The 15,779-nt window shown below is 48.9% G+C and overlaps 2 protein-coding genes across 2 annotated transcripts in view; both read right to left on the bottom strand.

Annotated features, from left to right (window-relative positions):
* The window catches only part of necab2 (N-terminal EF-hand calcium binding protein 2), a 67,956-nt gene extending 65,429 nt beyond the window's left edge, over positions 1-2,527 (bottom strand). The window contains 1 exon segment of the mRNA XM_030366889.1: positions 2,134-2,527. Within this exon segment, the coding sequence (XP_030222749.1) occupies positions 2,134-2,469 (336 nt within the window). The 5' untranslated portion in view covers positions 2,470-2,527.
* Positions 2,528-3,891: 1,364 nt separating this feature from the next.
* The window catches only part of hydin (HYDIN axonemal central pair apparatus protein), a 75,047-nt gene continuing 63,159 nt past the window's right edge, over positions 3,892-15,779 (bottom strand). Inside the window, exons 80-92 of the mRNA XM_030366114.1 lie at positions 15,631-15,779; positions 15,120-15,318; positions 14,561-14,713; positions 13,207-13,377; positions 12,855-12,964; positions 12,401-12,623; positions 9,850-10,059; positions 8,873-9,036; positions 7,772-7,922; positions 7,123-7,353; positions 6,740-6,964; positions 6,212-6,493; positions 3,892-4,757 (exon numbers count right to left, since the gene is read on the bottom strand). The exon at positions 15,631-15,779 is cut by the window's right edge and continues 21 nt beyond it. Coding sequence (XP_030221974.1) covers positions 4,548-4,757; positions 6,212-6,493; positions 6,740-6,964; positions 7,123-7,353; positions 7,772-7,922; positions 8,873-9,036; positions 9,850-10,059; positions 12,401-12,623; positions 12,855-12,964; positions 13,207-13,377; positions 14,561-14,713; positions 15,120-15,318; positions 15,631-15,779 — 2,478 coding nt within the window. The 3' untranslated portion in view covers positions 3,892-4,547. The remainder of the gene's footprint in view (positions 4,758-6,211; positions 6,494-6,739; positions 6,965-7,122; positions 7,354-7,771; positions 7,923-8,872; positions 9,037-9,849; positions 10,060-12,400; positions 12,624-12,854; positions 12,965-13,206; positions 13,378-14,560; positions 14,714-15,119; positions 15,319-15,630) is intronic.

Genomic DNA, 15,779 nt, shown 5'->3' on the forward strand with positions numbered 1-15,779 from the left:
GACGTGGTCGATAGCTCCAATCTTTATAAAAAGATCCTTCCATGGGAGAGAGATGTCATGCTACTCCTAGATACCAGTAGGTGCGGTAGACAGTCACATCCTTCAGTCATGGATCAGAGTTGAAAGAGGACGGGTAGATACAGGGAGCGACCCGGTTTCACACCCTTTAACGCACAATCGGGGACTCATACGTGTTTAAAATGAACCGTAACATTAAAATAACCAACTGCTGAAAATCGAATTACTTCATTCATTTTTTTTTCATTCATTCATTTAAATGTTCAATGATTGATAGGCAAACTTAAGAGTGGTGTTTTCCCTCGTCTTCAGCAATCTTTATTATCAAACTCTTCCTTGTGAAACATTAAGGCTGGGATGGTAGCGCGAACAGTGGGCGGGGGGGAGCGAGAGAAACAACACACGCACGCACATTGGGAATCTAGAATGATTACAGAAAATATAAATCTTATAAGGGGCTAGAGTCCTCCAAGTTATGATAATAATCATGTGTTACAATAAAAAAGCAAAAAAAAACTAAAAATGAATTAGAACTAAAATGACTCATGAACAGAGAGAAACTCCATCCCTGGGTCAATGTATCAGGGGAGGATCCACCGCCATGAGGCTGAGATTACACCCCTCTTTTATAGCCTCATAAAACCCATTATTCCTTATGTAAATGTTTACCAACCAAATAAAACGGAGATCTTCTCTACCACCAGATCCATAATGCAAATAGAAGTCACTCGATTCATGTCAATGTCACTGGATATCCAAGGAATCATGAGTGGATATTGCAGTAATACTATGGTAATTATGCAGTTGGTGTCTGGCCAAGGGCCATTTTCATTGCCTCTCTTTGAGAAAGGAGAAAGTGGTGACAAACTGGAAACCCGTTGACCATTTTAGAGATTTCCAATATGGATCATCAACATTGAAACATCAGTGAACAGAGCAAAATCATTTTATTAATACTAATTGTAACTTTATTTCACACACACACACACACACACACACACACACACACACACACACACACACACACACACACACACACACACACACACACACACACACACACACACACACACACACACACACACACACACACACCGTTATTATTTTACTAGGATATTGTAAGCCCTGCAGGTCTAGAGCATAATTAGTTTCCATGCCCCTTCTTCTTCTCTTAAAAGTAGATATCTAGGTTGGGGTCAATGATGCGACTGAACTGATTTCCTGCAAAGTTGTAAACCCCTAAAACCGAGTGTGCGAAAAAGTTTTGATTAAGGAAAAATAAACATCGATAATCGATGTCCATTGGCACCCTGTGATCATCGTCCTGATCGATACATTCTGGGCGAATCCTCAGCAGTCCTTATTGCGCGCCATGATTGCAACGCAAAGTGGAAAAGCTTCATCAATTATTCAATTCTACTACAGTAGTAGACTGCGTCCTCCAGCGACGCGGAGATTTGCAACACAGGTCGAACTGCTATACTGTCCGAGGTAATGTCATGTGTTCAGACGAGTAAACATCGGGAAAAATGTATCAACAACTTGGACTACACATTTGTTTCAAAAAAATAAAAGCATTAGCCTATGAAAAGATCGAGTAGCAGTCGAACAGGGTAGACCGACACTGAGATGCACGATGGAACATCAGCTCACAGGGATCGATATGCAGCCCAGCCCGATAGCGAGGAGGAACTGTCGGTATAATGTTACCCATATGATTTAGTGAGAATATTACGTAATAGCCCAGCAAGTGTAGAGTAGGAGTCTTCTACGTCTACTATGTAAAAGATGCATAGAGAGAAAAAAAAAAAAAAAAAAAAGAGAGAAATATTTTTTTATCCAGGTTTTTGAATTTGTTTAATTAGGATTTGGGCAAATCCCTTGATATAATGTGTCGTTTAGAGTCTCATGTCATGCAAACTTCGGCTACCTTCTCACCACTTTAGTCGCGTCAACGCAGCAGCGCGACCTTTTTGCCAATACAGCCGTGCGTCTTTGCGCACAAGTTCTCGTTTTTTGAAGACACCGATCCCTCAGTCAGTCAGTCTGTCCAGCACCACCAGTGAGCAGAGAAGTGAACCACAGGTCCGTATATATTACAGATTCAACACTCACGTCTAGAATGACGGCGATGCCTTTGCGCGGTTCAGGAGCGTAAAAATGCTCCTGAGCCACGGCGACCTCCTCCCGGCTGCCGGCGAATTCCCGGCTGGAGATGTTCTTGTTGTCACTCATCTTGGTTACGATCCAGCGGACGAGCCCGTCGATACCACCGGGCTGAGCGCCGCTGTTTCCGGTCTGTGCTGCCGTCGCGGACTCGCTGTCCAGCACCAGGTCGGCTACGGGGTTTGGTGGCTGGTCTTTGCTGTCCTGGGCCCGGAGTTTGGCTTGTTCTTTGTTGAGCAGTTTGTGGACGCCGTCCCTGCAATAGCGCGCTGCCTGCTCACACATCCTTTTGCTGCGTAGCGTGCATGGTGCGCTCTATGGGGGGAAAGGCGCACCCCTCCCATCTTACATCATCGACCCCGAAAACACACCCACCACCCCCAACACACATCCACTCCATCTATCAACCTTTCTATCTCTCTCATATATACATGTATATATATATATATTAAGATATATATGTATATATATCCATCTGTCCATCCATCTCACTAACTGCAGTTGAGTTACTGTCATCAAGTAGCCTTTTCATGTAAATGCACTTTTTGAGTATTAAAAAAAAATGGTACCCAGCCTCTATTCAATACACCCTTTCCCTTTTCCGAGGCATCGGAATAACAGTGTCGCTCATAACTGTTGTGGGTCTGCTAACTTTGTGTACCACACTAGCACACTTTGTGTACACTTTTCACACTAGCCTTCCCCACCTAACTCCCACCTTAGTCTTCATGTTTAACCTGTTTTTCTTTTATTCCTAGTCTGTCTTACATAGTTTTGATAGGGCAATATGTAAAGCATCTTAGAGTACCATATTAAGCGCAATATCAATTTCATTTATTATTATTATTACCAGGAGACTAAACTAGCGAAGATAACTGACCATTTACCTTTCTCCAAGAGCCGTTCTAGCAGGTAAACACAGTGTAGCCCCAAGTATTAACATTGGCTGGGCGAACAGGGGATGCATTATTGTGGTTGATGTATTGTGATATTTACAGATTTAGCCCACAACCGGTGTCCTGGTAAATTAAAAAAGCAGGACCATACCTAGAGTTACGAGCAACAACTGTTTGTCCTACTCTCTGTGAAAGGGGCTTTTCAATTAATATTGGAGGACATCAACGCTTAAAGGTGCTGTCAGGAAGAGTTGTATAGATGGAGAGAAGAGAGAGAGAAGAAAGGGCTCCAGGGAACCACATCAGCAATAGTCCCTCTCTCTCTCTCTCTCTCTCTCTCTCTCTCTCTCTCTCTCTCTCTCTCTCTCTCTCTCTCTCTCTCTCTCTCTCTCTCTCTCTCTCTCTCTCTCTCTCTCTCTCTCTCTCTCTCTCTCTCTCTCTCTCTCTCTCTCTCTCTCTCTCTCTCCCTCCCTCTCATTGTAACTAGTATGCAGATGATCCATATGATCTGTGTATCCCTATAACAACACAAATGCAGCAGAGGGGAAACACATGTCAAGTGTTAAGGAACCATCTCAATACCACTGCTCGGAGCAAGACCCATGAACCTGATCACTGAACCTGTGGTCAGTGGGCAGGTTCATGGGTCTTGCTCCGCAGCGGAGCCTATGAGGAGCAGGTCGGACCGTGGTCTGGGAGGGAAGGAAAGGCAGGAGGGATGGTGAAAACGGTTTGCTCTCCACTAAATGTGTTTTTATTTTCTCGAACAAACACGCTAGAAGAGTGATGATTTATCGCCAAACAACGGTGTATAAGGCCTATTGACAAGCTCTTAATGGTTGAAATTATGTCAACAATACAGATTGACGGTTTGCCTGGTTAGGTACCTTGACTAATTAACCATGGAGCAAAGACCAATACATTGCCATCTAGTGCTGTGGGGACCTAGCTAGGGAGACTATTGGACATGATTGCCCCCTTGTGGTTACTGATGTTAATGAGAGACACCCTGTTTTTTTTGTAAACTATTTATTGTGTAATTTAGGACAGCTCCCATATGGCCGATGGCACATAACAATAAATAATGTACATGCATAACAGCTGTTCCTGTTCTGAATTTCAACTTTAAGTTATGCGTCCATATTCGATTTAATAACACAGCAGGTGCACAAAAAATAGATTTATTGCTAGGAAAAATAAAATAAAGCATTTTGTCTGACACAAAGGACTATCTCGTATAAATAGTAAACATCTGAATGTAGTGCAAGAACAGTGCAAACTATTTGTTGACAATTTATTTTATTGGTATATGCGCATGTGTTTATGTGCGCCTCTGTTTGACCTGTGTGTGTGTGTGTGTGTGTGTGTGTGTGTGTGTGTGTGTGTGTGTGTGTGTGTGTGTGTGTGTGTGTGTGTGTGTGTGTGTGTGTGTGCGTGTGCGTGTGTGTGCGTGCGTGGTGCCTGCGTCTACGTGGCCTCGGGGTCATGGCCCCTCAGGTAGAAGACCCAGCAGTGGGGTGGCCCCTGGCCCTCTGAGGGGGCGCTGCAGATGTTGAGCTTGCCCTGCCAGCGGCCCTGGGGCCCGGCCGCCGGGGGCTCGAACGTCACCAGGATGTTCTGGCTCTTTTTAGACCGGATGGTTTCAGCCCCTTTCACCGTGAAGCACGGATTGTCTACCTGTAGGAGAGACCACCGAGGCCCCGTTATGCCCCAGGAATCCCTTTACACAGCGCAGGCCTCAGTGCTGTTCACTCCCACGGTTCTACCGCAGATATTAAAGGAGACACCCAGATATCTGTGGTTTTGGCGTTTGCCTGTCTTCCCCAGATTCAAGACGAGTCGTTTGATTTCACTTTCATAATTTTGCTTCTAAAAGGTGAGTTTTGCTGGATTCGAAAAACACAGATAATTAGCAACATTTTCTGCGCTGTTATGATTAGGCAACCTGTGATGCACCACTGGCACATGTCTATACAGAGGTCAGTTATATGATCAGCTGCTTCTGGCTGGGTACTCTACACAGAGGGCAACCTGTCAGTTATATGATCAGCTGCGTCTGGCTGGGTACTCTACACAGAGGGTAACCTTTCATCGACGCATAAGAGGCAGCCTTATAAAATATGATATAAAGTGCTGAATTATCTGTGTTTGTAGATAAAGAGCATCTTGTTGTGTTACTGGTGGAACCCATTGGAAATGATTGGAAAGTAATTAAAAGTGTAGACCCCTCACATGAACGGGAGCTAGGCTACTGTATCTCTGCAAGTCTGCTAACCCAGCGGTCTCACCTTCTGGAAGCACGATGGTGCATTTGGCAATAAACAACTAGTCTGAGTAAGGCAGGCAAACACCAATCCACCGATATCTGGGCGATTCCCTTTGAGACCATTCAAAAGTATCTGAACTAAAAGGTATTTCAAGAGTAGAAAGGCGCCAATCCAATCTCTATAAATGGTTTTATTGGGAGTAAGACACATGATGTAGTAACAACTGTAGCTACAGTTGTTACTACATCATGTAGTAACAACTGTAGCTACAACTCAAGCCATTAGCGGCTGCTAATGGGACAGCTGAATACCAACATAGGGCAGGTTTTATACAACTAGCCAGGGGGAACTTTACCTGTAGAAGGAGAAGGGTATGTTAGTCCTACTTGTTACTGAATGTGATACAGCTACAGCCTACCAGACTGAGGAGTTAGTTCACAGTTAATGTGTTGACTCATCAGCTACAGCCCACCAGACTGAGGAGTTAGTTCACAGTTAATGTGTTGACTCATATGCAACCCACCTACATTTGCGAGTGTAACAGTACATTAACATTTTATCTCTAGGGCCTTTAGCAGATGCTTTATCCAACGCGACACACAATAAGTACGTTTGTCAGTAGAAAGACAAACAACAATATATCGCTGTCGGTACAGTAAGGATGTGCCAAGCACTAACAATTGCTAGGTCAACCCATTCCTTACACACCAAAGATAGCTCGGATAAGATGCTACACGCTGCTGAGTACTAAGTGCCAGAACGTACATGAGACCTATGTCTCAGATGTATATCGTATATTAAGGCACTGTCCTGTACCCCGTGGGGCCTCAGGGGACCCCCCCCCCCCCCCGGCCCGACTCTCACCTGGTAGGAGAAGGCGCTGTGATGCAGGAAGACGTTCTTGAAGGGGATGGTGACGCTTGAACCGGCCCGGATGCTGAACGGGCCCTGGGGCCTCGGGCCCACGCAGATGCCCCTGAGGGGGAAGACGTACTCGCCCCCTAGCAGGGAGGACACGCTCAGCAGGGCCCTGGCCTCGCCCAGCTGATGGGGCTCAAAGCAGAGCTCCACACGGACCTCAGAGCCCGCCTGGGAACCCGGCGGCGTGACCAGGCCCTTCTCCACCAGGAAGTCATCATTGTCCGTCTGGGGCGGAGGGCGGGGGGGGGAGAGGGGAGGGGAGAGCGGGGAGGGGGGGAGGGAAGAAGAGGGGAAGAGAGAGGAAATAGGATGGGAGGGTGGGGATGTAAATAGTTACAAAAGGTAACTATACAGTACATCCATTTTTGCGTTGATGATGAATAAGTATATGAAGCTGTGTATAAGGGCACACTGTATCTGACCCACTCAGGGTTGTATCAGGGAGCCGGGCTGAGGGCCCCGGGGCCTCACCTTGCAGGTGTACTCCGCCTTGCTGCGGGAGTAGTTGGTGAACTTGGCGTGGCCCATGTTGTGGCCGCCCAGCGGGACCTGGAAGAGGATCGGGGGCTCCGGCGGCGCGGCCAGGGCCCTGAGGACCAGCTCGTAGCGGAAGGAGCCCAGCTCAATGCAGGAGAGGCTGAGCGCCGCTGTGGACACGCCCGCAAAGAGGGGCTGGAACTCAAAGACCACCTCCCCCTGGGGAGGAGAGACACATACATGGACACGAGGACACAGACATAGAACCACACGCACACACGCACGCACGCAAAACCCGACACAACAGCATGAGCTCCAACGGAAAGGAAACAAGTGGTCTGTAAACATTCCGTTGGTTTTGATCCGTTAGTCCCCACCTGGGACAGGCCGGGCAGCGTGTGCTGCAGGGGCACGCTGATGTTGGGACACGAGCACTCGGCGTTGAGGGTGACGGACACGGCCAGGGGGTTCTCCAGCCGCACGCTGGACGAGGCCGTCTGCCGCACGGTGGCGCTGAGCTCCACCGCCCCCGCCGGCGCGGTGCGCGGCGCCCTGAAGCTCAGCACGTAGAAGAGGTACTCGCCCGAGGGCTCGCTGAGGAACGTCACCTGGGGGGGCGAGGGGGCGTGGTCAACGAGGCGTCGAGGCTACAACGAGGAGACCCCTTCGAAGGGGAACACATGCGCACAACAGCCCTCCCACCATCGCTTTCACCCCCCCCCCCCCACCACGCCTCCCCCTCCCCCCGTCCTCTAGTGATACACAGCACCCAGGCTCGTGCATAGACTCGTGGCTGGCGTTGCCCAGGCCACTGCCCCTTTGCCCTCATTGGCTACAGTGCCCTCTGGCCTGAAGTTGTTGTACTGCTGTGGTTGTATGTCCTGTGTTCATTTGCTGACTGCCAACTATGTCTGCACGGCGCTGGTCCCTACATAGGTTACAACGTCAGGCTGGAGTACTGGGCCTCAAACAGAAGCAAGACAAGAGACTGAGGTGAGAAGATAGCTGATGGCCATGAGCCCAGACCTTGGTCTGCACCAGGCCCTCCTTGCAGGAGTAGAACAATAACTTGTAGTCCCTGGTGGCCAGAGGAGCCACGTCCACGTAGTCCAGGCCCCTCAGAGACACTGTCGCATCAGGCTTTTCCGGCTTCAGAATCTCTATCACCACCTTAAACCTGAAAGAAATGGAAACACCTAATTTCATAGGAAATACGCACAAACACACTCATTTTATAGAGAACATGCAGAGGAACCCCCTTATTTTACAGAGAAACATACACAGGAGCACACTCATTTTAGAGAGGGACATGCACAGAAACACTAATGTTATAAAGAAACATGCACAGAAACCCCCATATTTTACAGAGAAATACACACAGAAACAATAATATTACCGAGAAACAAACACAGAAACACTGAAGATTTCAACCTGGTCTCACAGAAATCCGTGAAATGACTACGGACGAATAACTCGAAATCCGTGGCCACGGAATTCGCTCCAATGCAAGTTAATGACGCTGATGTTCCGTGGCTCACACACGGATCCCCGTTTCAACGAGCGAGTCGACCACGGGGGCTTAACTCAAAACCCGGGGTGGTCTCACTGAAACACTTAAATTGTCCTTGTTGTGTCCACGGAAGTTGCTCCAATGCAAGTAAATGACAATGATATTCCGTGGCACACACGCAGATTCCCGTTTCAATCTGTGTGTGTGTGTGCTCCCGTTTCAATCTGTGTGTGTGCCACATTTGACCACAGCGGGGGCAATCCGTGGTGGTCTGACGGAATCACTTCAATTGTCCGTGATGTTGCCACGGAATTTGCCCAAATGCAAGTAAATGACACTGTTATTCCGTGGCTCACACACGGATATCGGCGTGTTTCCGTGATGTGGCCACGGATACCGAGTAAGTTAAGCGTCTGACCGTAGTCATTTCACGGATTCCTGTGAGACCATGTTGGAAGATTTACAGTGCTAGAAAGAAACAAGCATACCTGTCACAACTACAACCTTGACTGCATGTGTGTGACAGTGTTTCCCACGTCAACACATGCTGGCTGTGTGTATATTGTACATCAGCACCAAATGGGCTCCGCTGTTGTGTGTGTGTGTGCGTGACCAACCTCTGCAGCTTGCTGAGCCAGTTGTGCACGGGCAGCAGCTCCGTGTGCCGGGTCTTGGCAAGCAGTTCACGGCTAATGGTGGCCTCGGGTTTAGGGGGCTCGGCGGATCCTTGCAGAGAGTAGAGCTGCCCAGATCCATCAGGGAAACAAATGAACACAGAACCCTGGGAGAGCGAGAGAGACACACACACACAGAGAGGGGGAGGGAGAGAGACATGAATAGAGACAGACAGAGACAGACAGAGAGGGGGAGGGAGAGAGACATGAATAAAGAGACAGAGGGAGACAGACAGAGAGGGGGAGGGAGAGAGACATGAATAAAGAGATGGAGGGAGAGGCAGAAAGAGACAGACAGAGAGGGGGAGGGAGAGACATGAATAAAGAGACAGAGGGAGACAGACAGAGAGGGGGAGGGAGAGAGACATGAATACAGAGACAGACGGAGAGGCAGAAAGAGACAGGGACAGAGAGGGGGAGGGAGAGAGAGAGAGACAGACGGAGAGGCAGAAAGAGACAGGGACAGAGAGGGGGAGGGAGAGAGACATGAATACAGAGACAGACGGAGAGGCAGACAGAGAGAGGGACAGAGAGTCAGAGGGAGAGGCATAAAGAGAGATAGAGACAGAAAGAGAGAGACATAGGGAGAGGCAGAGGGAGACAGCAAGAGAGCCAGAGAGAAAGAGACAGAGGGAGCGGCAGAGATACACAGAAAGACAGACAGAGAGAGAGGCAAAGAGAGACCATTTAGCTTTAGCTTTCACTTAGACATCAAGATGTTAAAGCATATTATAGAGTATGTTTTACCAAGCAGCGTCAGCACGTGCATAACTGAAAAGCCTGTTTATAACCATTGTGTATTAAAGCATCTGCTCCACACCGCTCCACATAAGTCAAATCCATCCCAGGTTAAACCCCAGTCATCTCCTGCATTATGTAACCCGTCACGACCGCCTCTCCAGAGGGGCGGCCTGCCGTACCACATGCTTGGTGCCCGGGGCGGCCATGGTCCGCGGGGCGTAGGTGATGGGGTAGCTCTTGGTCTCCAGCGGCTCCAGGAGGAGGACGGGCGCGGCGCTCCAGTGCTCCCCCTCCACGCTGGGCTGCAGGCTCCAGCGCTGGGCACTGGGGTTGGACACCAACAGGTTCTGGGTGCGGGAGCCGCGCACCGGGCAGCAGAAGGACAACACCTGGACCAGAGGGGGAGGAAGACAGCCAGGCCTCAGGAGGAGATGTTGTTTGAGGTTTGAGGTTTCTGGATTGTGTTCCCTCTATTGGGGTTGGGTCAAACTGTGGAGGTTTTTTTATTTGTTCAGAATGACAAAGATTAAGAAAGATAGACCTGCTGTTCATGTTGAATCAGCTTGGTTCTATTAATACACCACGGGGCTATAGACTCTCCATGGTGCTATAGAGTCACCACGGTGCTATAGACTCTCCACGGTGGTATAGACTCACTATAGACTCTCCACGGTGCTATAGACTCTCCACGGTGCTATAGACTCTCCACGGTGCTATAGACTCTCCACGCTGCTATAGAGTCACCACGCTGCTATAGACTCTCCATGGTGCTATAGACCCTCCACGGTGCTATAGACTCTCCACGGTGCTATAGACTCTCCACGGTGCTATAGACTCTCCACGGTGCTATAGACCCTCCACGGTGCTATAGACCCTCCACGGTGCTATAGACTCTCCACGGTGCTATAGACTCTCCACGGTGCTATAGACTCTCCACGGTGCTATAGACTCTCCACGGTGCTATAGACTCTCCATGGTGCTATAGACCCTCCACGGTGCTATAGACTCTCCACGGTGCTATAGACCCTCCACGGTGCTATAGAATCTCCACGGTGCTATACTCACTGAAGGTTTATATCCTGGGAGCTAGTTAAGATTTTTTAACTCTACCCTGAAGTGAAGCCACTGGGCGAGGGTATTAAAGCTGTTGAGCTCAGCGGGCAGAACAGCCTGGTCTATAATGTGGTGCTGGTGTCTGACTCAGACTGGAGCAGCAGCCCAGAGAGACCGGCTCTTCCACAGAGGCAGGCTGTGGGCTTTTTTACTTGCAAATGCCAAAGCATGAAATAGCCATCTTCAAAGGAAAACACTACCTCGATAACTGTTCCTGGCCAATTCAGAATTGTACCTTTAAAGTGTAAGTGATCACAGTGTCTCAACAACAACTATGAGATCAACATTTTTTATCCCCATGTCTATGAACAAGTGCAACTTAAGACATAATAAAGGTCCAGAGTGTAGAATTGAGTCATATGACGGTAGGACTGCAGATTGATCTGCAACAGCATCAGGTAGCCAAATGTCAAGTGATGAGGATCCTTGATGGATTTATACATATTATAAATACATTATTTGGTCTTATCAACTATAGGTCATAGTTCCCAAGTCAAGGTCCTTTGACAGTTCCAATCGTGGGTCAACGCAAAATCACAGAGCTATAAGGAACTGTTCACATATGCCGGGATGTCTGGCTTGTTCAGCTTTTGTCCTCTTATTGCATGCACAGTGGTCAATTACATGCATAGACCTACTGCTATCTGTTATATGAATTGATCATTCATCTTGACAGCAGCATGAAAAACGTACCATCACATTGCATAACCGTCTCCGTTCCACACGCATGCTAGTGGAAGTAATGGTGTTTGGTCATGGTTGGGTAATTCATCTTAAAATATTGGTCACTATGGAAAGACATTGTGTCTTAAAACATGCATGTGTCAATTTGTGTGCAAGTGTGCAACCCTTTTATTCCAATTTGCACCTACTTATCATTATTCCCCTCATCCGTTTGCTGGCATTCACTACACAATTTTACACTTGGATTACTCTATATAACTATATATACATATTGTGTATATATCGTGTTCCTTGTGCCGCAAGGCATCGTGGGGTTGGGGGTAGGCCTGCACAATAAATCGTTATAAAATCATCGTTATAAAAAGCACAATAGGTGTATATATATATATATAGTTATATATAGTTATAGTATATATAGTATATATATAGAATATATACACCTATAGATTCATACATTGTATAGTATGGTGAAAGGACAGAGCATTAGGCCTGCCTTCACTGGCTATTTGAGGCACTGGTATAAAACCACAGTGTGTGGCACATTTCATATACAACATGGTGGATTATAATGCTCCAAGCTACTTAAAAATCCTCACAAATGGGTCGTCGCAAATGGGTAAACACAACCCCCCTCCTTCCTAAAACGCTTGGCCTTTTCCTTTTCATCTAATAGTGTTACAATTCGCTTACTCTAATGAAAGTTGTTTGAATAATTCAGTTGGTTGAATGTGCAACCCTCAGCGGTAGATGCCACTCAATAACACACTGCACCTTTAAAACAACCCCCCACCCATGGTTTGAAATCACTAGCCCTTTAACCAGATTGAACACTGGTCTCCCACCTATTATTTTAGAAAGAATTTAAAGGAGAGCAGAGGGTGGGCTACCATAGTGTAATAAAGGAACATGCAATGACATGGGCATTGATCCTACCTCTTTGGCGACGGCGGGGGGAATACAGGCGCCGGCGACGGTGAGGGTCACTGGAGCAGGAGAGCCCTCTACGGAGCACGTCAGATGTGCATATGTCTTGGGGTTGCTGAGCTCCACGGGGGCAAAGGTAAGGTCAAAGGGGAGCTCTGAGCCTGGGCTGATGTAGCCTGCATCTGGCTTGATGGAGAGCTCTGGAGAAAAGCACTCTGTCTCCCATCTGAACCTGTGATAAAGTAACAGTGTCAATAAGTGCCATGCATGGTAAGATAGCACAACCCCTAGCAATGTGTATTTTATTTCAAAGATTGAAGAAAAAGACGAGGATGGAGCCTCACTGTCTCAAATACAGACACAAATACAATTCAATTATTGTTCTTCTGTTTCAAGACCATCCCCGTTGTAAGTGAGTCGGATCGATACGTTGAGGGAGATCGATAGCGTGCACGGTACCGACCCCGCCCCGATGTCTCCGTGGTTTCTCAGGACCAGCCTCTTGGCCAACATGCAGCGCTGCATCACCGCCCCGAAGGCCAGGTAGTCTGGGTCCAGCCGCACCTCCACACACTGCACGGACCAGGGGAAAGAGCTCAGAACACCGCTGTGCTGCTCAGGGGGAAGACATTTAAAGTGGAGCATTGACAACCTGTGTCAATCCTCATGAACAACAGAGAGAGAAACATCTGAGAAACACCCTAACCCTAACCCTGAATATACTTATGATAAGAGGTTGATTAAATATGATCAGAAAAAATATGATTTCCAAAATAATGTTCATTTAGAATGTATTGATTGATTAAGGTGTCTACCTGGCAGCGGCCCCGCGCGGTCAGCAGGGTGTGCTGCGTGCCCATGCACTCTGCCCGCAGCTGGGCCGTGAAGGGGGCCGCCCGCTTGCGGGGCGCCCAGAGGAGCTCCACCACACAGCGGCCAACCAGAGCCTTGAGGGTGACCTCACCCGCAGGGGACACGGACAGCACCTGGAGCAGAGCATGGAGGGGTGAGGGGGGAGGAGAAGGAGGATAGAGGAGGAGTGAGGAGGAGTGTAGAGGAGAGTCGGGGAGATGAGGAGTGAGGAGGAGAGATGAGGAGAGGTGAGGAGAGATGAGGAGTGAGGAGGAGAGATGAGGAGAGGTGCGGAGTGAGGAGGATAGATGAGGGGAGGTGAGGAGTGAGGAGGAGAGATGAGGAGAGGTGAGGAGAGGTGAGGAGTGAGGAGGAGTGGTGATGAGTGAGGAGGAGAGATAAGGAGAGATAAGGAGAGGTGAGGAGTGAGGAGGAGAGATGAGGAGAGGTGAGGAGTGAGGAGGAGAGATGAGGAGAGGTGAGGAGAGGTGAGGAGTGAGGAAGAGAGATGAGGAGAGATAAGGAGAGGTGAGGAGTGAGGAGGAGAGATGAGGAGAGGTGAGGATTGAGGAGGAGGAAGGAGGAGGAAGGAGGAGTGCAGAGGAGAGGTGAGTGCAGCGGAGAGGTGTGCAGTGAGGAAGGGAGGAGGAGGAGAAACAGGGGTTAATGGGAGGATTTTAGGGCACCACCTGGGCTACAGCATCTCTCAGATAGATTGTTCACACATGAGATACACATGAGATTGTTCCTATTGGAAAAACAACACCACGTCATTCTAGAATAATGAATGCTGATATGAAAATACCAAAGATAATTATATCCAATTGACGAACACTGTACATGCCTCGACACAAAATACTTAGTAACTTGAAAAGTGCGGAAAAAATAAAGTTATCATACAAAACTGTTATTATTTAATAGCCTCGCTTTAACGGCAAAGGGAAACATCCCTGCTCACTCAGTAGTTCTCCATTACCTCAGAAATATCAAGCCTAGCACTTGCTTTATGCCAGGCCTTCATGCCGGATTGACGGTATTACAGCGGAAGGAATAATGTGTGTTTGGAGCAGAGGAGGAGGGAATCCAGAGATATATCAGGCTTAGTGCCTCCAACTCCGTGCTAGTTCCATAGAAACACACTGAAAGAGTGAATTGCATACAGTGTATATTAAAAACCATGAAAGAAATAATGAATAGGAAACGAGGTGGGGGAAGTTGACAAGCAACAGGCCTGAAGCTCTTTGGAAGAAGTAGCACAGAAACTAAAGCTCCCAAAACGATGGCGATGGCCTTGTGTGTGTGTGGGGAACTCCCTACCCTGGGGTCCAGCGGGGGCTGTGTGTTGAACTGCATGGAGAAGGTCAGGTCGGAGGGGGTGCGGTTGACCACCCAAACCTGCCTCTTCACCCGTTGGCCCGGCGGCACCGACCCCAGGTCCACCTTCTCCTGGTTGGGGTCCTCCACCTCCAGCTGGACACACACACACACACACACACACACACACACACACACACAAACACACACGCATGCGCACACACACAAACGCACACAAACACACACACACACACACACACACACAAACACAAACACACACGCACACACACACACACACACAGGCGCACACACGCACACAAACACACACACACACACACACACACACACACACACACACACACACACACACACACACACAAACACACACGCACACACACACACACACACAGGCGCACACACGCACACACACACACACACACACACACACACACACACACACACACACACACACACAAACACAAACACACACACATCCTTCAGCAAGGCAGTGGACCCCAAACTCCCTATGGAAGCCCCTAGCGCAGCTCGTGGCCTGGCTGACCTTGACCTCCATGCCCTGGCCCCGGATCTCCACCACTTGTTTGGTACCCTGGCCCACCACGAAGGTGAGCTTGTCCTGGTAGCGCCGCGCCTCTCGTGGGAGGAAGGTGAGCCTCGCCTCGGCAGTGCCCCCCGACGGAAGCGTCTCTGCTTTGAAGTCCAGCTCCAGGTGGGGGGTGTTGGCGAACAGGCACTGGACACTGGCGCCGAGGATCCAGGAGGAGACGCGTCAACCGGTTAGTGTCGCTGACATGGCAGGGGGGTAGGATAGGCCTTCAACTCCCAGCCTCAACAATAGGTAGGCATCCACATACACGGTCCACAAAACTGGCCCATGTATGTGGAGTTTGAGCAGCCCTGCAGGCCTAATTCAGCATGATCAACGGGCTCTTCTATGACCTGCATTCACTCTGAGAATACATGACCAAACAAAGAGGGACCGGAGGTCCAGACATCCCAGTGCTGTGTCCTCTCTGTACAGAAAACCCTGACCGCCCCCCCCCCAAACACACCTGATAGGCCTGTTTTTGGTGTTGCTGATGAGAAGGGTCTGGCAGGCCGGCGCAATGCCCGCCGCGTGGACGAAGCATTTGCCAAAGTTGTGTTGGGTGAATGAGAAGTGGAGGCTGGAGGGCGCGCCATTGCCACTCACCGCAAAGGT

Source organism: Gadus morhua, chromosome 9 (assembly GCF_902167405.1).
Source record: "Gadus morhua chromosome 9, gadMor3.0, whole genome shotgun sequence".
Lineage (NCBI taxonomy): Eukaryota > Metazoa > Chordata > Actinopteri > Gadiformes > Gadidae > Gadus > Gadus morhua.